Source organism: Petaurus breviceps, unplaced genomic scaffold (genome assembly GCF_028583685.1).
Source record: "Petaurus breviceps papuanus isolate PSGF00001 unplaced genomic scaffold, PetGlider_PUasm1.0 688, whole genome shotgun sequence".
Classification (NCBI taxonomy): Eukaryota; Metazoa; Chordata; class Mammalia; order Diprotodontia; family Petauridae; genus Petaurus; species Petaurus breviceps.
In genome coordinates this window covers 20,536,245-20,560,700 of record NW_027186457.1, presented here as the reverse complement: position 1 = coordinate 20,560,700, position 24,456 = coordinate 20,536,245, and the positions used below count along the sequence as shown (strand labels likewise).

Genomic DNA, 24,456 nt, shown 5'->3' with positions numbered 1-24,456 from the left:
GAAGGGAGGGCAGGCTCGGGGGGGAAGGGAAGTTGGGAGCACCCACTTTTAAAAAGGGACAGAATCAAAGGAGAGAATAGAACAAGTGGGAGGTGGGATAGGAGGGAGGGAAACATAGTCAGTCTTTTACAACATATCTACTATGTTATTATTTTGCACTAGCCACACATGTACAACCTATACTGAACTGCTTATCTTCCCAGTAAGGGTGGGTGACAAGGAAGGAACAGAATGAATCTGGAATTCAAAGTTTTAAAATCAAATATATATATATATATATATATAGTATTATTAATACTATTTTACATGTAATTGGGAAATAAGATATACAGGCACTGGGGCATAGAGATCCACTGAAAAAGTCGAAAGGGGTATGGGAGAAAATATGGGAGAGAACAAATTGGAGGAGGGGATATCCTGTGGGACTGCTATTTTGGAGTGGTGGGCAGGGGAAAAATGGGGAGAAAATTTGTAACTCAAAATCTGGCGGAAATGAATGATGTAAATCAGAAGTTAATAAAGCATTTGAAAAAAAAAAGAGACTGTACAAAATTGTATTGTCTTACACCTGTCAGATTTTAGTAGAATTATCTAGGAATCTCTACAAGTGATTTGGAACCAGAGAAGCAGATCCCCCTTTGTAGCTGTCCTGAAAATGAATCCTGTTCCAGAAATTTCAAGGGTTCCAGAAGGGACCATACAACTACATGGGACGCCTGGGACTCAAGCCAAGATAAAATGATTAAAAGGTCATTGGGAGTGGGTTACAAGGATACAAGAAGACTTGATGTTATTTAATAGTGATCATTATTATATTGCTTTGGCCTTTTGTTTCAATGTGTTTATGTTGAGTTTTTTTGGTTATCTTGGTGACATGTAAACCTCTCTTTTCAAACTGAGTCCATTGTAAGCCTTCTAAGTAGTTTGATCTGTAACCTGATATATGTAATTCTGATTAAGAATATATGGAAAAACTTATAGATAAGTTATTCATAAGAGGAGAGTGAACTGTTCTCTTCCCCATGAATCAAAAGATAATTGAAGAAATTAGAACAGTAAGTGGGAATTGAGTCAATCACAGTGACTCTATTTTGTGACTTAATTATGGAGCTAGATCAGTTCTCTTTCTGTTCAATTATGGTCTAGTCGAATTTTTGTCTTGTGAGAGAACGTTATTAAATAGTGGGAACTGAGAGGAAATCTCACTGCATTGTTTGAACCTAGCCCTGTGTGGCTGGGAAGTTGGCCCATCTCTATCTGCTGCTTAGAAACCCTTAACTAAAGACCTAGGTTATGGTGATCAAAAACCCAGTCAGATCTAAGGAATTTGCTCACAATTTTACATCTCAAGCAACCCATATGTCTTATCTTAAAACTGGCTCCATAGCGGCCAATCAGTTATTGTTTCCATGTTCCTTTGCTTAATTACAGTCACTTGGGAGGAATGGGACCCTTTCTGATTTCAGGGAACTATCTGTTCACTCTCCCCCTCCCAACTTGAAAAGTCTCTAATCTTTCCTCCAATTAGAAATCAGATTATTTAATTTTGTATCCTGGTTATTTTGTTTTAGCTAATTAGTTTTATTTGATTAATTGTTTTTGATGCATAAAAATCTGCCTCTCCCTCTATCCATGGTCCAGCACCAAGTCTAAGAGGGCCTGATCCCAATTTGTTAGACAATTGGCTTGCATTGCTTAATAAAACTGATATGCTCAGAAGCTTGAACCTTTGTTTCCCCAGTTGTTTCATCTTTCACCCGCCATACCTGTACCCATTAAATCACAGATCAAGCCCTTATGTGCCAGGTACTATATTCGGTATTGGGAGAACAAAGAGGAAAATGAAGCAAGCCCAGACATGAAGGACAAGTCAGTAAAGTTTGTTGCTCAGGTGAACCCTCCTCAGGCTGTTTTAAATCACTGACATTCACTACTTTTTTTTTCTGAAATTCTAGTTTTATTTTAATTCTGTGATATATAGTAGCATGTAATAATTTTAATTGTTACAGTGCTTTTAATGTTATGGCAAACTAGTGATAATTTGATTTTTCAAAAATGAGTAACAGAATTGGGTATCGTGTTTTTTTTTGGGGAGGCATCATATTTTAATTCCAAATAAAATGATATTTCAACTGCTAGAGTGAGTCTGAGTGAGTCACTTTAAAATGTGAACCCAAGGTCCTTTTTTATACTACACCTGAGGTCTATATGTGGGAACTGCATTATTATAATATAGGTTGTTTTGAGCAGAGACATCCAAGATGTCCTAAAATATCAAGTGACATTAAACTCTATACAATAGTAAACTAGAACAGGAGTTTTAAACCTTATTTTCTTGTTATAGACCCTTAATGTCAGTCCGGGAAAGCCTAATACTAACTGTGGTTTGTGCCAACATGCACTGTAGCAAATGTTATATTTCAGTTAGAAGTCAGTGAAAATAAAAATGTCATTTTTTTCCTTATCCAAATTCACTGACTCCCTGAAACCTCTTCAAGAACAGTCTGGTGGAGTTTGTGGACCCCTGGGTTAAGAACTTCAGATCTAGAGAAATAACTGTGCTATCTGTATTAGACCTTAAACTCAGAAGGGAGAGAAGGCACTCTCGGCCTACAGCACAGTTAGAGCTGGGATATTGGTATTTATGCACCCTAGCCAAGGTATGAAAATCAGGACTCCCTCATTCTCCCTTGTGTTACTAGCCAATAGAAACTCTGAGCCTTTCCTGGAACATATACAACCTAAACGATCAAAAAATATCTAGGAGCCATGGAGAATGGAATTTCCTGGTGATAAAAGTATATTTAAGTGTGATTTTCAGTATGCCTCCATGCATATTTGTACCTTAAGCTGCTGTACACAGAGCTGCCCCTGGCTCTGTGTACAACAAAGTTCAGATTATACTTATAAAGCCATTTTTAACATGCCCTGGAACTGACTTTACCATGTGGAATGTGGGAGAGTCATAAATTTGTTTTACTTCTTTGGGAGAATTACAGACAGAGAGGACATGAAGGTTAGGGGATTCTCTGGGTTACAAATAAATGATACTTCGATGGAATGAGGAGAACAACTCAGCAGACTATGAATTTTTTTCTCTGAACCACAGGATAGCCTGTTACAAGAGTCAAAAAGTCCTGCAGATTTTTCAATGTATCTATAGTGTCCTCCTTGTTTTCACAGGTGTCAGAGAAAGTCTACTGATACATTCCTATAGATGTCATTTGTCAGTGAATTAGACCTATTCTTTCAAAGAATGTTTCTTGCTATTCTTTGTACAGCTTTACTCAGAAGTGATGTGGCACAATGTAATGAGCCTAGGCTGAGGAATCCAGAAGACCTAGGTTCAAATCCTAGCTTTGCCACTTATTATCTGTGTGTCATTGGACAAGTCACATACTTTCTCTTAGACTGTATTCCTGGTCATATATCTAAAGCTGGAAGGGGACCTCAGAAGTCATCCAAGCCTCTTATCTTCCAGATGCTGCAACTGATCTGCCCATGATGTCTCGCAGTTGGTAAGCATCCAAGATGGGATTTGAACACTGATCCATGAGTCTAGGAGGTCTCTGAGAATCCTTCCAGCTCAAAATATATGATCCCCTGGTATGTATAAGATCAAATAACTGACTACATATGAATATAAAAAGAATTTCTGAGATAAACACAGATAAAAGGGATAGGGAACCATATTGCCTGGACTCATGGGGGTACTATAAAGAGAGGACAATGTAGAAATAAAGTCAGCCCAGGATTAAAGGGACTAAATTCAAGCAAAGACGGTCTGTATTTTAAAAGCCAGGTGCTGGAGGAATTTAGGATGCAAGTTTCTCCTAGCAAATCATGCCCCTTACATGCATACCCTGGCTGCTCCTGTTTAGCTGACCAAATGAGTCACTGTTTACACACAGAAAGGACAAGTTAAATACAATCATGATTTTTGAGCTAGAAAGAACTTCAAAAATCATTTAGTCCACTCACTCATTTTCTGGGTGAGGAAAATGAGCCCCAGAGAAGAAGCTGCTTGCATAGGGTTAAAGTACTAAGAAAGAACGGGGCAAAACCAGCTTTGAAGCCCAGATATTTTCTGACCCATAAGACCACAGGGAAGGAGTGATCAGAAATCCATAATCTTTATCTAAAGCACAGTGACAGAACCTTCAAGATGAAACCTTGTAGCTAGAGATGTAAGGATGTGTTTAAGATCAGGCAGAGGGACAAAAGCCATAACAACAAGGGTGAAGGATGAAACATTTCACACATTTTGTGCCCTGAAAAAGTCAGCATGCTGACCATGTGATGTAACACTTATGTCTATAGCCTAGGAGAAGGTAGGCAAGAGAAACTGATCCCTTTGCTCATTGGAAGGCTATGTGCTGTCAAAGCAAGCCCTTCTCAGTGAAAGTGTTGACCTGACATACAGGATTCGATTAAAAACAAAAAAGAAGAAAGCTATTATATGCCACCGTCTGCTGCAGGTGAGGAGCAATTCTGTCAGAAGCACGTATAACTTGGGGTGTTACATAAGTATGGACAAAGGTTACGGTGGGCTTACATTCAAGACAAAAATATCAGAGTTCACCCCGCTGGTTCAACACAAGTGGAACAGAGTCTGAGGTAACAGTGATGGGGTCTATGCAACTAGGGATATAGTAATAATAAAGATCATTACCATCTAGAATTTAAATAGTGCTTTAGAGTTTACACAGTGCTTTATATATTTCATATGTAATCATATCTCATCTGATCTTCACAATAACTCTGTGAGGTCGGTGTTATTATTATTCTTCCCATTTTTTAACAGATGTGGAAATTGCGGCTAGGCGAGGGATCAACTTGTGGAACCACCGCTACGGATGCTAAAGGTCCAGCCACCTCTTCATCTGTAGGGAACCTCCTCTGACATACGGCATGAGGTGCCTTCTAGTTTTCCTGCACGTTCTTGTAGGAGAGTGAGCCCCTCCCTCATTAGTTTGTGTTTTAGCGGTTAGAGATCAACGGACTATTACATTTGCTTATTTAACTAGTCTGTTCCATTGATTTACTTTTCTGGTTTTTTTTAACTAGTTAAAAATAATTGTAAGGATCACTACTATCTGACATTGCTTGAGATCTGGTAATACTAAGCTATACTTCACTGTTACTTTTTCTCATTTTTTTTTTTGTGTAAGAATCTCTTTGGGAGAAAGCTCACTTTGGATATTTCCAAAGCAGGGGACCACCTACTGGCACCAAGGGTACAGTTTAATATGGGACCAAATGTGCTCTGGTCTTGGAAACCTTTCTGAGAAGATCCACCCTCACCCCCCTTACATTCACTAAGCTTGTATAAACCTCATCCTAACTCTCCCCTGGAATCCCCACCACCCCCATATTGAACAACAGCTGGAACTTAATCTCTACTTACGCTTTAAATGCCGGGAGGTAGGAGTACATAGAAATGCTGCTTAGGTTATAAAGAAACGGCAGGTGCTTTCTGATATCTGTTGTTGCCCAGCTGCTAAAGAAGGTGTTCAGCAAACCCTGGTCCCCACCTGAAAGGGAAAGTAGGAAAGAATGGACATTAATAGATTGAGGTATGTTAAGGGAAGTTCTGGTCACTCACAAATAGCACCTAATTCCATTGGGAATTAATCAACTCTTGAGGTATACTTATTCAAGGCATTTTATGAAATATCTTCCTCTCTGAATCAGGCCAGAGAGGAAAATATTGAGAAAGGAAGGTAATCAAGACAGCTTTTTTTCCTGTTTGTGTTGCTGCCTACTGTGGATTTATTGGCTAACCAAGAAACAACCTAGCCCACTAGAATTCCAAATGCTGTAGGCAATCCATTCCTCCCACCTCACTCAGCCTGCTGATATTTCTAGCCCAGCCAGTGTGAGTTAGTACTAAATCACAAAAAAAATTATAAATGAGCCAAGGCTGATCACCAGATACATGGTCTGGGCATATAAATCAACTATGCTTTTTGCCTTTTTCCTCAAAGCAAGTTTAGTTCTTAATCTCCTTCTAAGAAAGAGAAGGGAATATGAACTCTATCCCTGGTGGTTTTATTGTTTCATAGAATTATGTTATAGATGGAGAGGACCTCTGAGGTCACCAATTTAATGCCTCCATTTTACAAATGAGGAAACTGAAGTCCTGAGAAAAAAGCAAGACTTACTCAAGGGTGTACTGGTAGGTGAGTGGAAGAAGAGAGGGGATTTGGAGCTAAGTTTTTAAAATCTCCTAAAGTTTGCAAATCAAACTATAAAAACACAAACAGGAAAAATCAACTCTCGCATTCTCATCTAGACAGAATTTTTCCTGATTGGAAATATGACAGGTTGCAAAAGAAAGCATGTTGTGTTAATAGTACATTGCTCCCCTTCTAAAGACCAGGCAGCAGCTTGGGCCATAGAGACAGGAAGGCAGCAGTCAGAGCAAGCAGGCTGTATGTGGGCAGTTCTTCCCTGAAAAATTCCTTCCTAAATACAAGTTCAATGTGCTTCAACACCACAACATAGTCTTCCCCATGCTTGAAAGGACTGTTAGAAATTTGATTGAGAATCTGGTTTTCAACTTGGAATAAAGATCTGGAGATCAGGATTTGGAGTCTACCATCCTGGGGCAACTGTCCCCATCTCCCCAAAGAACTCTGGTCTACCATCAGGATCACCAGATACCCTGAAAACACCAGAAACATCCAGACAATGTGTTTTTGGATCTAGTGCACACAGAAAACAGAATGCATTATCCCTGTTAAAACAGCTAAATTCACCTACCTAATGAGGACAAAAACAAATTCTAACAATTTAGACAAATGGATGGGAATTTGTAATCCAGAGTATTCAAACCAAAAAGCAAGATCAGCTCTTGAAAGAAACAAAGAGACCTACCCAAGGCAAGCAGGAAGGGCAGGCAGTAGTAAAAAAGAAGACTAAACTACGTGGCTAGGTAGATCAATGGCTACAGCACCAGGTCTGGAGTCAGGAAGACTCATCTTGAGTTCAAATCTGACCTCAGACACTTACTAGCTGTGTGACCCTGGGCAAGTCACTTAAATTTGTTCGACTCACTTTCCTCATCTGTAAAATGAACTGGAGAAGGGCATGGCCAACCACTCTAGTATCTTTGGCAAGAAAACTTTAAATGGGGTCACCAAGAGTCAGACATGACTGAAATGACTGAACAACGACCAAGGGAGTCCTGCCCTCCTGTAGGGCATCTGAGGAAAAAGACTTAAAATCAGTTATTATCCTTTTTTTTTTAATAGCACATAACTGGAAACAAAATAGATAACCATCAATCCGGAGGTGGCTAAACAAATTTGTACATGAATGTAAAGAATGTTACTGTGCCAAAAGAACTGACAACCACAGACAAATGGAAAGACACACGGATTGATGGAGAATGAGGCAAGCAGAATCAGGAAAACAACACACGCAACGACTACAATATGCATGGAAAGAACTAAAAAGAAAAAAAAAGCAGATGCCAAACACTGTCATCATAACGTCCGCGCCTGGCCTCGAAGAAGACACAAGGGAATGCACCTCCCCCCTTCCTTGGCAGAGACAGGACAGGACTTTGAACTTCTTCCCCTCTGCTGCCTCCGATTTTTTTATTCTTTGTTACACAAGATAATTTGCCTGGCGGGGTAGGATAATAGGGGGAGAAAGGAACATGGGATATGTTTTGAAATGAAGGTGACATAAAAACAGAAAATATCAATAACAAAAAATTACTTCTGTTAAAATGTAAACTACAGCACGGAACAAGAATTCTCAAGTCCCTCCTAATGTGGTGGGTGAAAGATGAAATGATTAAGGAAACAAAGGCTTGAGTTTCTAAACATAGCAATTTGTTAAGCAATGTATGCCAATGGAAAAACCAGTTGGGACCAAGCCCCTTCCTCAGCTTTGGGCTGTATTAGGATACAGGGAGAGATAGATTTTTATACATTAAAAACAACCAATCAAATACGACCAATTAATTAAAAGGAAACAATGAAACATTAGATAATCAGATTTCTAATTGAATGAAAGATTAGGGACTTTCCAAGTTAGGGAAAAGAGAGTGAACAGGTACAATTCCCCTAAAATCAGAAAAAGAGGTATCCTACTCCCCCCAAGTGTCTGTAAATAATCAAATGAACATGGGAAAAATAATGATTAACTAGTGAAAGGCCAGTCCTTAGATAAGACATGGGTTCCCGGATATGTACAACTATGTGAAAACTCCATCAATCTTCAGATCTGACTGCATTTCTTGTCAACATAACCTTGGTCTTTGGTTAAGGGTCTCTAAGCAGCAACTTGAGGTGGTCCAGCTTTTCAGCCACCCAGGGCTAGGTTCAAACAATGCATTAAGGTTTCCTTGGTGTTGAAAGTGATAGTGATCACCCTGCCTTCATAAAGACTTCCAGTGACGGGGAGCTCATGCCTTCCACTTTGGGAAGCTTTTTTTCCTGAACCTAACCTAACATCTAAATTTGCTTTTCTCCATTGGTTGTGTTGTTTGGGACCAAGTGGAACAAACCAAATAAGCTTGAGAGCCCTTCCTTCATACCCCTCCGAAGTTTTCTTCTCTTTAAGCTAAACATCCCCAATTCCTTCAACTGACCGTCACAGGCCATGACGTTGAGTTCCTAGGCCATCAGGCTTACCCTCCCTCCTTTTACCAAGATTCCCCTCACTCAGTAGAATGTAAACAGAGACTGTCTTCCTTTTCTATTTGTATGCTCAGTTTTTTTCATGTAATAAGCAGTTAATAGATACTTTATTCATTCACTCATTATGGTAAAGGAATTCTGACATGCATACATTCCACATGAGCAGGAAATAAAGCAGCAGCCTATCTGAGAACCAATTCCCTTGGAGTAAGTTTAGAGAGGGATAGCAGCCAAGTGGACACAAGGACAGGAAAGAAGGGAAGCATGGAGATGTTGATTCTACTCCCTTCCTCCCCACCAGGTGATGGAAGTCCTAAGAAATTGGCACCCTTAGCATCTCCAGTCCCAAGTGTCTTTGCTTCCCACTGACACGATACCCAGAAGCCTCTGACTGTAAAATTGTGAGTGATTGCAGACATGTCAACAAATGCTTTGAAGTGACACAATTTTCATCCTTATACATCAGTCTCTTGAGTTTAGGTGAATTTTCATCTTTCATCAATTTTCACTAAAGGGTAGAGGTTACCTTCTCTCTAGCCAGCCCTGAATTAGAGCATGATTCAAAATAATATTGAAGGAGTGAGAAAAAGAAGGGAAAAGAAAGAGAGGGAGAGAGAAGGGAGAGGTAGAAGGAAAGGGCGGGGTAAGGAGGAAAAGGGAGAGAGAAAAGGAGAGGGTGAGAAAGGGAGAGGAAGAGCATGAAACAGTGGAGAGAGCTGACCTTGGAGCTAGGAAGTACTGGGTTCAAGTCCTCCCTTGAAAAAATACACCCTCTAACACCCACAACTTAATGCCCCATAAACATGATTTTGATTTCATGAACGAAGCCTAGGAATTACACACCAATGACCGAGCTTTCAATCTGGCAGCTTTATTTAATCTGACAAGCTCAGGCTGTTTTAATTCCAATCATCTTAATGCATACAATCCCCAATAGCATAATTACCCTGATCCTGCCAGGTCTGAGGGTGTGACTGAGGCAGGTGGAAAAACTGCAGAGAGGGCCAGAAGGGCACCCGCTTTGAAAAAAAAGAGGCAGCTCGGAGAGTTTCTCATCCTTCCACTTGGCTGCTCATACACAGTTATTAACCACACAACATGGCAACCTCGAGTGGGTTGAGTGGCTGAGTGGGGCTGGGAAACTAGCCACTATGGAAACACTATTGAATGGTTCTCAGCAATGGTGCCCACTTCACACAAGGCAGAAATGGAGCTGTCTGGGTAATCATCCATTTTTAATTTATGTACTTTATTCCAATGATTTTCTAGCTGGCTGCCAGTGATGTCACAAACTGAAACCTCCTTAAAGGTACCTGATATGCCATCTGTTTAAAAGTATACAGTCCTGTTTTCTACCCAGATGGGCTCCAGGGTCCTTTCTGAGGAGGGGGCAATGTCTGCATTCCTGAAAGAGGTGCACTGGGGGAGAAGAAGTAGAAGGAGAAAAGGGAGTATTTCCAAAAGTGATTGTGATATCAACAGCAGAAGATATCAATAAAACTTACTCTAAGGAGAAAAAAAATAGAGGATGCAGTTATAAGACAATGTGTTACCACTTCACGGGACATGCTACCAGACATGTGACTTAAACTGGTTTAACACTGAGGATGAATATGAAATTTTTGTTCTACTTCCTTAAAAACCTGCCAGTCTGTAGTACCAAGTTAATATCTAAGATCCAACTTCAAGTTCCAACCTCTCAGAGTCTCAGTTTCCTTATCTGTTAAACAGGGATAATAAATATTTGCCTTGCCTAACTCACAGGGTTGTCATGCAGAAATTGTTTTGCAAACCTTTCAGTGTTTTATAAACGTAAGTTAGTCTTATTATTTTCTTATTGTTTGGACCTTCAAGGATTTGTCTGGGAAGCAGTAAGACCTGACCTGAAATCAGAAGATCTGGTTCAAATCCTACCTTCATCTCCCTGGGTCCCAAGCTTCCTCAAACACAAAAAGAGGAGAATGAATGAGTTGAGTTCTGAGGCTCCTTTTAGATCTATGAGCTTGTTACTGTCTCCAGTGATTAAGCAGAAGTATGAATTCTTGACGCTTCTCCCTGCAAAGTGCCACTGAACTAGTCTGACTGTGGCTTTCCCACAAAATGCCCACATTTAAATATTTAAATGGAGCTTGGGGAAGTCACAGTTTCTGACTTTTACCATGTAATAGCCTAAGTCCAGAGTGGCTGAACCATAGCTAATGAAAGGCACGGTATACACTGTTGTATATTTCATTAAAGACCAGCAGAAAAGCTGTCAGAAGATCATAGAGGTGGTTCACACACTTAAGGGGTCACCCAGTACTGATCCTACTGTCCAAAACTATCACATTCCTCTGCTTCATATATCAATCAAGTATTTTCTCTTCTAGAAACCAGTAACCAGGTCTCTGGCTCCTGTTTCTACCCCCACAGTTTATACTATTAAGTTCACTAGTATGTCACCTACTGGCCACTCTCCTCCTATGGAACAAAGAAAAATCATGGGATGGGGTGGAGGGGCAGTCCCAGGGATCATTCCCAGTGTGGAAATTCCCTTCAGTGATGCACCAGCAACTCAGAACAGGTGTTCTTTGCCTTGTGTCATGGATCCTTTGGCAGTCTGGTGAAGCCTATGGGCCCCACCTCAAAATAAGGATTTTTAAATGCACAAAATAAAATACAAAGGAAATCCATTAAACTGAAACACAATTATCAAACTATTTAAGAAAAAAACACCAAGTTGGCAGAATTTTTGTTTTAGAGAGGTACCTGTTGCAGTAGGTGCCCATAGTCATATAGCTGAAATGTATCAGAGATAGGACTTGAACTCTGGTTTTGAGGGGTCTGAAGCCAGACTATCCAGTTCATTACACTGCCTCTAATTACGATATTTTATATTTTGTATTGTACATAATATATAAAATATAATGCATTTCATGTATGTGTGTGTGTATATATACAACAGATCCCTTTTAGACTGATCTACTGTCAACAATCAGGAAAAAAAATTTTTTAAGGTTTTTTTTAAAATAAAATTCAATAATGACTTTTCCTAATGCTGGATGTAAGGGTTTGGGCAAAGATGTGCACGTGCCAAAGGCCCTTCCAGGCCTGTGAGCTGTTCTGGAGAGCATTTGTTCATAACCATTCAGAAGAATGTGGTGCTTTGTCCCAACCCTTTCTCCTCTCTACTGAAGAATGTGTTTTGGTCTCCGGGCACTAATTGGACCTGACATATGAATGTGAGGTGAGATAGCTGCTTTGTTCAAGGAAAAAAACAATCATGAATTTTGTTTCACCTACTTGGGTAAAATTATCAAAAAGGTTTTTCTCCCTTTTCTAGGCAAGGATAAACTGAGAGTGGAGGGTGGATGGAAACACCACAAATGTTAGACAAGAACAACTCAGAGGAGTGATGGACTGGGAGTCAGAAAGACCTGAGTGCGAATCTCACCTCTGACACTATTTCCCAGTTATGTGACCATAAGCAAGTTCCTGAGTCTTTTTCCTCAAGTGTAAAGGGATAGTAAAAGGTATACTAACTCCACAGGGCTGTTTGTGAGGCTCACCTGATATTTGTAAAGCATTTTGGAAACTTCAAAACACTAGATGGTATCCCAAAAGTCTCAGTGCATTTTAAAGCTATTTAAGCACTATATTAATGCAATAAAACTTTTGGAACACCCTTTATAAATGTCAGTGATGGTGGTTGTTACTATCACTATAGGAAAGATGGCACAGGAGAAACAAATTGACATTGCTTTTCCTAGGAATCTGCATTTCTTGGGCAGATTTATTATAATTTATTTACATCCCTCCCCCCCCCAAAAAAAAGGATTAAAAAATAGACTTTTTTTAAAGACTTTAAAACAAGTGAGGCTAAATCCCTGTCATGGAGACTTCCTCAAGTACCATCACCAAGACTACTTCTCAAATGGGCAATGTCATTTCCTTTAAATACTCATTATTTCCCCTCTACTCCAAATGCTCCCCTCTTCTTAAGCTCCCTATTACTGCTAAGGTCACCACCATTTCCCCAGTCTCACAGGCCCACAACCTCAGTGTCATCCTCAATTCCTCATTCTTTATAACTCCACAAATCTAATATGTTGCCAAGTCCTATCCATGGAACCCCCCTAACATCGCTACAAGTTTCTGCCTTTCTCTCCTCTGACACTCTATACTGTTAGAATAGCTTGCTGGTGGGTCAGCCTGACACCCACCAGTCGCTCCCCACTCTAGTCCAGCCTGTAGCTGTCATGAAATTCACTGAGCTGTCAAAGTGATCTTCCAAATGCACAGGTCTGACCACATCTCTCCATTACTCCATAAGCTCTATTACCATCAGGATCAAATATGAAATTCTGTTTAGCATGCAAAGCCTTTCATGACCTGTCTCCTTCCCCTACCTTTTCAGACTTCTTATGCCTTACAACTCCCACATACTTTGTGATTCAGTGATACTGGCCTCCTTTTAGTTCCAGGAACAAAACATTCCATTCCCTGACTCTGGGCATTTCCCAGGCTGTCCCCCATGCCTGGAATTCTCTCCCTCCTTATCTCTGCCTCATGGTTTCTCTGACTTCCTTCAAGCCCCAGCTAAAGTACCACTTTCTTCAGGAAGCCTTTCCTGATCCTCCTTAATTCAACTGGCTTCGTTCTGCTGATCATTTCCAATTTACCTTTCACATGCCTTGTTTGTATACAGTAGTTTGTATGTTGTCTCCTCGTTCAGATGGTGAGCTCCTTGAGGGCAGGGACTGTCTTGTGCACCTCCAGTTCTTGGCGCAGCAAACAGCACATTGTTGTCCGGTCATTCAGTCATGTCTGACTCTGTGACTCCACAGACTTTGTTCATGGGGTTTTCTTGGCAAAGATAGAGGAATAGTTTGCCATTTCCTTCTTCAGTGTGTACCCATTTTACAGATGATGAACTGAGACAAAGAGAGGTTAACCTGCCCAGAGTCACACGGCTAGCAGGTGTCTGAGGCCACATTTGAACTGAGATCTTCCTGACTCCCAGCCCAATGCTCTATACCATCTAGCTGCCTGGCACATAGTAAGTACTTAATAAATGTTTTATTCCTGACCGACATACATTTTGGTCTACAAAATGCTAAGGAAGGCTCTGATTAAAATAAATCAACAGCCTATGCCTGCTGGTTTGTTTTACAAGGTACCTCTACATGCAGGGCCAAGTCGTCAGACACCCTCCTCACCCTTGTTTTGTTAACAGGGCCTCTGGGGAACAGAAGAATGAGTCAGAGGGTCTCGGCCTGTTTTATGAGGTTTAGACATGCGTGACTTTAGGCTAGTTAATTAGCTTTTCTTTATCTCTAAAATGTGTGGGGCTCCTGACTGAGAGCTGGTGGATTTATGATAGAGAATGAGACGTGCATTTTTAGACATGGGCAATGTGAGAATTTGGCTTGTTTTAGTATATGTGTTGCATTTTTTTTAACTGGGGTCATGGGGGAAAAGAAAATAAATGCTTGCTAATTGAAAAATAACATGAAATGAAAAAAAGTGGGTGAGTGGTTGGACTACGTGCAAGGGACAGAAAACCACATTTTAAAAGATGATATAATGAGAGACATGGAGGCAAAAAATAGTCAGAGGATTCTCTCTTGGGAGGAATATCCAACAGATACTTTCTGTGTTCTATTTTCATAGCCAAGAGCCATTGGAGCATTTTTTTTGGTGGGGGTGGGAAGGAGGGAGATGGGCCTTTGTGGCCAAGTGAGCGATGAAGTAACCACGAGGGAATGCTGGCATGTGCTACCTAATTGACCTGATAAATGTCTGTAGAACATCCTAATACAACAACTGAAGTGCCAGGTTTCCAACAGCTGTAGTTAGGCATCAGAGAAGGAGAGCCATCTTGACACAATCAATACTATTATGGAAGACAGTACAATCATCTCTGTGATCACTGCATTTCAGTGAGGCACCCTGTCTGCCTAGCAAGCACCTTTCTTTTCCCAGGGAGGAATCTAGCCCACTTCAGTCTCTCCTGAGGAGAAATCTACTACAATTTCAGTTAAATTAAAAATGGAATGGGAATGTTTGAGGGGGAGAGGTTGAGCTTTCTGGTTAACTAAGGTTGAAGCTACAAACCTTTTTTGTTTGTTTAAAACCTTCCTAGGAGAGCTTAATTCATTTTCTTGCCTTTAGTAACAAGAGGCCACTGAAAATAAGTGTGTTTTTATGTAGTTACTGAAGGCTTTGGAGTGTTTCAATATGATCACCGTGGTGTGACCAGTTAATAGTGAAAAACACTGCAAATGGAGAAGAGGAACCAATTTGGGATCATTTTGAGGAAAAATAAACAATTCCCTGCTTTTTGCTCACTTTTTTTTTTTTACTATATTTTACTACATTTTGCTACATTTTTACTCTGCCTAAAAGTTAGCTGAAGGTAAAAAGTCCCGTTTGTTGAGGGGTTGGTGGATGGAGAATGCAGATAATGTAAAGAAACACTGATTTTTTCTTTAATGAAACCACTTCAAATTAGAAGGCTAAATGACATTCTTTCACTTCCACATCACCTCTTACTGCTAGCATACCATGTTAAAAACATATCCGACAGCATTAAACACCATTTAAAGGAGAATCCTCAGAGAAAAAGAGAAGTCTAGAACTGGATGGGGCAACGGCAGTCACTGAGTGCAATCCATGCCTGAAGGAGAATCCCAACTAAAACACAGCCCAGAAGTCCGTAAGCCAGCCCCTGATCGAAGGCCTCTAACAACGGGAGACAATTGAAACTTCTGGGATCAAGTCATTCCACTTTGGAACAGCCCTTAGCATTAGCAAGCTTTCCCTGACATCTTGTCCCCTTTTAACTTCTACCCATGCTTTTGGCTGGGCGCTCTGGGCCCCAAAAGAACACATCTAATCCTTTTTTCCACATGACAGCCATTCAAATACTTGTAGATGGATATCATGTCCACAGTTGGTCTCTTCCTTTCCAGGCTGAACATCCCTCAGTTCCTTCATCTAATCCTCATATGTGAACGTGAAGTCTTTCCCCATCCCGTCATCTCTTCTCAGGAAACTCTGCTTCTTATCAGTGAGCTTCTGCAACTGTGCTAGATCTGATTAGATTGAATGAGATAACATAAGCAAAAAAAAATCCCCATAAAGATGTGGCCATTGTCATCCTCTCCATCTGAGCTGGGTGCACATCACCTCTTTATTCCTAGAAGACATGCTTCTCTTATAATATAACCCCAAATCACATTAGTCTTGCTGGCTGCCATATCTCACTGTTGGCATATTTAAGCCCACTAAAACCCCAGACCTTTCTGAAAAGCAAACTGCTATCTAACCGTGATGCTCGACTTTGCGCTTGTGAAGTCCATTTTTTGAAGCCAAGTGTAAATCTGCACATTGATCCTTATTAATTTTAATCTTATTGGATTCAGCTCAATGCTCGAGCCTGTCAAGATCTTTTCAGAGCCCAACTCCGTCAGCTAATGTGTTAGGTATTCCTCCCAGCTTTGTGCCCTTTCACTAGCAGGTCAGCTGTGTCTTATCCATGCCATTGACTAAAAAAATTAATAATAATTAAACCACACAGAGCCAAGCACTCGTCACTGGGGCCACTCCCCTAAAGACCTCCTGCCAAGCAGACAGGGAATCATTCTATCATCAGACTTTTGAGTTTTAACATTAAACTAATTCCAAATCCATTTAATTTTACTATTACCCTGCCCAATCTTTCCATCTTTTACATAAAAATAGCATATAAATGCTTTCTGAACAGCTTTGCTATGAGCTAGGTAAACTGGATCTCCCTTACCATAAATGGAAATAAGGTCAGTCAGTCTAGAGTAGCCTGCCTCAGAAGCCAGGCTGGCCCGCTGTGATCACTGCTGCCTTTCCGACATGTTCACCAACTATTTTTTTAATAAGCTACTTCAGCATTTTGCCAAGTATCAGAGTCAAGTTCACCGGCCTCTTGTCTGTAGGCTCTATTCTCCTTCCATTTCTGAAAATCGGGAAAATAATTTGCCTTTTCCAGCCCTTCAGTATCTTTCTAGTTGCCCCATCTTTTGACTATCACTGCTGGTGGTTTAGTGATCACATGGGGGGGATTTTGTTGCTGTTATTTGATATCAGTAGGTGGTCCAACTAGGCCAGATGACTTAAATTCACCAAGGGCAATGAAGTGTTTTTCTTACTGTTTTCTCCAAGACAAAGGGATTATTTTGTGACAGACAAGAAGCAATGTGGAAAAAATATACTCTCAGCTTTTGTTCAGACCAGCTGCCTAGACTGTGCCCCAAATCAGCAGGAGACCTCACAAGCTTAGGATTTACAGGTAGAAGCACCTAAACCTTTGAAAGCATTCAGTTCATACAGAGGAGAAATGGCGCCAGAGAGGGGACAAATGAAGCACCGATGTCACACAGGAAGTAAACAAGAGAGTCAGGATTTGAATCCAGATCCAATTTCCTTCCCCCAGCACACCACAACTTCTTGTTTTATTTTAACTTTTGTTGAGGGGTTGGTAGATGGAGGATGCAGATAATGTAAAGAAACATTGTGACTTTTGACATCAGGCTCTACTCTACCTCACCACCCTTTAAAAAAAATTTTTTTTTGGTGCTTTAAAAAAAATCATTCATGGGGGAAGATATAAGAGCAGACTGGGGGAAAGGGCATTCAGTGGGATAGCTGTTTTGGAGTGGAGAGTAGGGGAAAGATGGGGAGAAAATTTGTAACTCAAAATCTTGTGGAAATGAATGTTGAAAACTAAAAAACAAACAAATTAAAATATTTTTAAAAAAATAATTCATTTCTCAATATACACACTATCTCACACCATCCCCCACTGAACACTCTCTTGTAACAAGGAAAAACCATTAAGTAGAACAGACTGCTATTAGGTACCTACTACATGCCAGGCTTTTCTGGGAGGGGGAAGGGAGGGAGACTTAGGTGGCACATTGGATAGAGTTCCAGGCCTAAAGTCAGGGAAGACTCTTCTTCCCAAATTCAAATCTGACCTGAGACACTTAACTAGCTAGCTGTGTGACCCTAAGCAAGTCACTTAATCCTGTATGCCTCAGTTTCCTTATTTGTAAAATGAACTGAAGAAGGAAATGGCAAATCACTGTAGTATGTTTACCAAGAACATCTCCCATGGGGTCATGAAGTCAGACACAACTGAAAGATGACTGAGTGACAATAACAACAACACTGTACCAGCCCCTGAGGATGCAAAAAAAATTCGAGGTGCGGGAGTGCAAACAGAGTTCTGCTATTGCGTACCCTGCACCCCACCCCTTCCCCAGAAGAGGGAAGCGCTAGCCTTCGTACGCCCTGCTACTTCTTAGGAAAGTCAGGTCAGTGTCTTCACTCGTCTTTCCTAGACGCATCACACTCCTAGTGTTGGGGTGAGAGAGGGCACGGTTTGAAGCAAGTGCTCAAATCTTCCTATTTATTTCCTGTGTGACCTTGGGGAAGCCGCTGGAGGTCTCTGGGCCTCATAAACTCCTCCTGTACCATGTCTTCGAATGCTTTTTATTGTGACTCACACAAAACCAGGTCCCCAGGAGCCAATGAAATAACTTCTGACTGGCGTCCACAGCACTAGAATCTCTTCTTCTTTTCTTTTTTCGGAGGGGGGAAGGCAGGGCAATTAGGGCTAAGTGACTTGCCCAAGGTCACACGGTTAGTAAGTGTCAAGTGTCTGAGGTCAGATTTGAACTCAGGTCCTCCTGACTCCAGGCCAGTGCTCTATTCACTGCGCCACCTAGCCGCCCCTAGAATCTCAGTGGTGCAGTGGACTGCACTGGAGTTGGAAGTCTGGAAAACATGAAAGTGAAGCCTACTTCAGCACTTACCAGTTGTGTGATTCTGGACAAGTCACTTAACCACTGTCTGCCTCTGTTCTCTCATTTGCAAATGGGATAATAATAGCATTTCTCAGGTTTTTATGATGATCAAATGAGATTTTGTAAAGTTATCAGCACAGTGCCTGGGGTCACAAAGAGTTGGATGTGACCGAATAATGACTGTCCAACAATAAAATGTGCCCAAGACTAGGCTTAGGCTGGAAATGCAGCAAATGGTCCTTCCTCTCAAGGAGTTCCTTACCTAATAAGAGAAACAGCATGCCAACAACCGTGTACAAACAAGATACATACAGAATCAATAGGGAATAACTGTCTCAGAAGGAAGGAGCCATGATTATGGACAGGATGATACGAGAGGGGTAAGACAACCTGTGAATGCAGACAGAACAGCTTTACATGGGGATACAAAAAAAGACAAAGGATGGTCCCTGCTCTCAAGGGGCCCCCAATCTAATGCTGGGGGGGAGGGGAGACAACATGCCAGCAACTATGGACAAACCAGTATATGCACGATGACTTGGGGCTAATCAACGGAGGGAAGATATTGGCATTAAGGAGAACCAGGAAAGGTGTTCAAGTATTTACTACTTTCAATTCTACCCAATTAGATTTTTGGGGAAAGAAAAAATCCTACCATCAAACAAGTCAGATACTTCACTTCTTTTACTCTACCCAGATTACTAGTTCGATAAAACATCATGGCAGTGAGGAGGAGGCTGTAAGAGGGCTGACTACATTCCTTTGCATTAGAGAGGTTACAAATAAGTTAGTTGCAAATGCTTAGCTGTCACCAACCTCTGAGGAGTGTCAATGAACACCTGGTTAAAACTACATTTGTTCAATGAATTCAAGAGGCTGACCAAAGCTGACAAGCTATTTGTGTCATGACATACACACTCATTTACAAATCAGTCTCCTCCTTGAATTTTAGTCCAAATTAAAAAAAAAAAAATGTTTGGAGATAAGCCTACTCCTTATGCGTTTACTGTGGGGTAACAGCAATAGTATACAATGAAGAACTGAATGACTTAGCTCTTCTCAACAATACAATGATCCAAGACAATCCCAATGGATTCATGATAAAACATGCCATCTACTTCCAGAGAAAGAATTGATACTGTCTGAATACAAACTGAGGAATGCTTTCTTCCTCCCTTCCTTCCTTTGTTTTCCTTCCTTCCTTCCTTTCTAAGTCTTCTTATATAAAATGACTGATATGTAAATGTTTTAAATTATTGCACATGTATAAACTATATCAGATTGCTTACTGTCTCAGGTAGGGGGAAGTGCAGGGGGGAGGGAGGGATGGATTTTGAATTCTTGAATTCAAAAGTTAAAAATTTTTTTAAAAGTTGTTTTTAACATGTAATTAGGGGAAAAAATAAAATTTTATTTGAAAAAACAAACTACAAACAACCCAAATTTACTGTGGGGTTGTGACAAGGAACCAATGTCCCAGGCTAGCAATAGATAAATATTCATGTCATTCTTTACCCGAGTTCCATAAAAAGACTAATATAGTTATTGGGAAATGGCTTATAGTCTTGGTTCACAGGTAGAAGAAATGCTTATAAACAATGGATCAGATGAAAGGATCTAATAGTGTCTCAGTATAGAGAAAGTTCACTTCACAGAAGGGGTCAGGACCCACAAATGACAGCAACAGTTCCTTTTACTTCTAAAAAGAGTGATTTAAGACATTAACTCTGAGAATTCCTGGTTTCACTACTGCCTGTATTCATTCCACTGGTAAGGAGGCAACACCGCTCGAGGCTCAGGAGGTCACAAAACTTCCAAGTTGGAAGGGACTGCACGGCCGATTAGCCTAATATGTAAAGGAAAAAGAACTCCTTTTTCTTTTCTTTAAAGCAATCGGGGTTAAGTAACTTGCTCAAGGTTACACAGCCAGTTATTTCTGGGTGTGGTGCTAAGTATCTGAGCCCAGATTTGATCCCCAGGTCATCTGGACACTGGAGCTGGTGCTCTTACTTGCTGAGCCATCTGGACGCCCTGAGAACTCCTTTTTCTACATACTTAACAATTCAGGAGGTTATCTTTCCCCTTAATAGCAACCCAAAACTTTCATCTTTAAAAAGTTGTTCATTGTTCCCAGTTCTTCCCTCTGGAGCCAAACATAACAAGCCTATTCTGCCCTCCACATGTTGATCTTTCCAATACTTGAATGCAGCTCTCATGTTTCCCTTGAGTCTTCCCTTCTCTTTGCTAACCACGCCCAGTTCCATTAAGTGATCCCCATAGGACATGCATTCAAGTCTATGTACCACCTTGGTTGAACCCCTCTTGAAAGTCATGAAGATGCTTCATCCCAACAGTCAACCAAAGCTCCCACAAACAACTCAGTGCTTGGTGGCCAAGCCTGTACTCACTTATCTAGACTGGTCCATAGATAATGGACACTACAGTCTTTACCTGGGCCCTTATTTTCAGCCTGGCAGATCCTGCCAGACCTCAGGCTTCACAAGCAGAGCCTTTAAACCCAGGAGTACCTCAGTCCCTCCCAGACTCAGGAATCCGAGCTTTGGCAGAGGAATTTAATAATAACGTAGCTCAAAACAAAATAAAACAAGAAAATCAACTATGGGCAATGTAAGCCAGACCTCTTTATGAAAGAGAAACAAAATATTGTAAAAGGACTTCCAAACTCTTCTGCCTCACTGCCTGAGGCATTGCACCTAAAGGGCTTTACGCCAATTTAAAAATTCTAGGCAGAACAATGCTATTACATATTCAGGAAATGACTTGACTTAAATAACTTATTTTCCTCAAACATAAAGCCCACACTTTCCTGAAGTAAAGTCACTTGTATACAGAAAACACTTTATAGGGTTACATAGTGCTTAGAAAGTCCTGGAACTTTTGCTCTATATAAACAGTCATCAGTAAATATTATAAACATTATTGATTCAAGATAGCCAGCCTTTAAAACTTGTGTGATACTGATTAACCTTTGTCTAATGTGGAGTTTAGTTATGCTTCTTAACCTGGGGCATATGACACTTGTCAGGGAGGCCTGGGGAGAAATAATCTAACTGAAATTTTCTAAAATTCATGAGGCTCATGAAAAAAAAAAAGTGTGCACTGTAGAGCTACCAACTTTATGGCACTAAAACACATTGTTATATACCAAATAAAGTTTGTTTATGAAAAATTAGAAAAATCTCTATTTTACTTTTTATGTACAGATACATGATAAGCACCAGAATTTATTTCCTGTTGCACTGAATAAAGGGTATGGAAAGGTTTACTGAAAACCAAAGGGTTTGGGGAATGAAAAAAGTTGGGAACATTTTAAAATATACAGTCCCTAGCTCTAAGAACTCATATTTGCTGTCAAATTTCAAGCCTATACATTAAAATAGGGAAATATTTCCAGGAATAGAGAGACTGTTACAACATTCGAGAAGAATGTTTACATACTTCTGTTAAGTAGCCAAAGCTGGCTGTCTTGAATCAATTCTACTTGTAATATTTATTGAGGAGTCTGGTTCAATCTTCCCTTCCCAGTCCTGTATTCCATATATTCCCTAGTCATGCCCCTGACTCTTGCCTGGTGACCCCCTCTCTGGAACCTCACATATCCAGAAACTTCCATATTCAGTCTCTCAGCCAATTGGCATCTCCCTGCCTACCACCATCAGGTGGAAAACCAACTGATCTCTTGAGTGGGGCTCCTCTCATAATTATAAAAGATCTGCTAATCCCAGATCTTCTGTGATCCCAGGGTTTTTCTCAATATCTCAAGTCATATGAGTGAGCAGCCTTGCTCCTAGAATTTTCTAAGTTGTCCCAAATCATGGATCCAGGAACCCTAATGAGAACATCAGATCCTGGTAGTATCTTCTTGCTTACTGGCTATTGTGGACTCTCCCTTTCCTGCTACTGCCTGAAGACTGTGACATCTCTGGTCATGTCCTCACTGTCACTTCCTAGCCCCAGTGTTAGAATGTTGATAGGATGCCCTCGTTTAGGGACATCAATCCCAGCTGTAGTGTCCAGAGTGGGGAGTCAAGGGGCTTCCCGACACCTTCCCTAGTTGTCCCTGCCTCTGGCTTCCTTGAGTATATATCCAGTTAAATCCCCAAGTCTTTCTCTTTTGGGCCTTCTTTCAAGGATCTATAGTTTTCAGCCCTACCTGATTCATATTAATGATAACTAAGGCAAAGCATCTAACATATTATCTTAATTATTCATCTGATTCTTTTGTAAAGCCACTTCATTTCCAGCAACAGACTCTGACTATTCTTCAATGATCTCCAACTTCAACCCAACAGAAGATCTTGGCTCCTTTTTCAGAATTCTACCTATATAGGCAAATTGTTGAAGATTGGAATGATTCAGAAGAGGCCATACAGTCACCCCTGTAAGTGTTACACCTCCTTGGATCTGGCTGTCCCACTTCCATTGATTGATCTATACACTGAGCTCCATAAAGGCAAAGGCAAAACACAACTAACTCCTTGTTAGGCAGAGGAAAAACAATCAACCTCCAGTATATTGTTGGCAACAGCAGTAATCCAGTCAGGAGTCAATAAAAGATTAGGCCAGGGCAGTGGGAGCAAGCACTGGCATGAGTCGCTACTTGGCACAACACTCAAAAAGTGTATTTTTCAAATGCAAGAGATAGTTCAAAGACAAGACTTGATGCATTTGGGGGCTAGGTGGGTGGTTGTGGAAGGGGTATAACTAAGAGCATTGTGGACGTTGTAAAAGGGCAAATTCCCAACTCAAAGAGGAACGGGCTGCCATGGAAGGTGGTAGGTTTCCTTTCATCGGAAGTATTCAAGCAAAGGTTGTTTAGATTCCTTTCTGTTGGGGATGTTTCAGACAGGTATGGATAGGTCCAGTTAGCCTCTGAGTTCTCCCTCAGATCTGACATTCTGCGCTTCTAATTAGAGCAGATCTTAGATATAAGGTGTTCAAGAAAGAGAAAGTAAGTTGGCGTGGGAGGAGAGGGCAAAGGGAAGAGAAGGAACCTGAGTTTAATGCTAACTGATGCTGTTAAACTCAGCTTTTCTGGCATCCCACCACAGCTTGCTTGTGCTTCAGCTGTCATTCTAAGACAAACTTTGACAATGAATCACTGTCTGGAAGGATTTTTATGAAGAAGGAAAAAATATTAGCATCCTCTTTGGTGGCTATTAATGGTTGCTAATGGCTTATCCAGATGACAGGGTTGGGTAACTCTAGAAAGGAAGCCTATCCATTGGTTCCACTGACCAAATTCTCCAATAAAAGGATCGGAGATCCTAGCCAGGTGCAATGACTCTGGATATACAGCTGCTAAGGATACAGCATGGTGTCATAATAATTTTCCTATTTGGTAACAGAGATTGGTCTACACACACTATACTCAAATCACAGGCTTACTGAAAATAGGAGTTATTCATGCAGAATTTCAATTTTCTTCCTAACCCCACCTCTAAAAGCTGGAAGCCAATTTACCAAACTTACTTTCTTTGAGTTTGCATGAGAAGCAGTGTGGTAGAGTAGAGAGAGAGCCAACCTTAAAACCAAAAAGAGGCCTGGGTTCGAGGTGGATGTCTGACCCATACTGTCTCTACAGTCCTGGGTAAGGCATAACCTCTCGTGGCTCTAGGCAGGTTTCCAAGAATTTAATTTGCAGAGAAGGTACTGACCTGATTGAGAGTAGGAGCTTCCTCCCCTGGAAGTTTCTTTACACCACTGAAATCCCAGCTCCTGGGCCTGCCTGTTCTTTTTCATGGCAAACACACAGTCTCTTTTAAAGTCAAGGTATTGTGCCTTTGTAGTGGTAAAGTCATGTCATTAGGGCAGAAGATGAAGGAATAATTGTCCAGGATGACTTCAGACAGTTGTTGAACTAACTGATCGCAAGGTCCCTTCCAACTCTAGGAATATCATTATGTCTGTCACACACACACACACACACACACACACACACACACACACACACACAC

The 24,456-nt window shown here is 40.8% G+C and overlaps 1 protein-coding gene across 1 annotated transcript in view; it reads right to left on the bottom strand.

Annotated features, from left to right (window-relative positions):
• Positions 1 to 24,456, bottom strand: part of GYG1 (glycogenin 1) — a 45,528-nt gene that overhangs the window by 11,271 nt on the left and 9,801 nt on the right. The window contains exon 5 of the mRNA XM_069104723.1: positions 5,408 to 5,534. Within this exon, the coding sequence (XP_068960824.1) occupies positions 5,408 to 5,534 (127 nt within the window). The remainder of the gene's footprint in view (positions 1 to 5,407; positions 5,535 to 24,456) is intronic.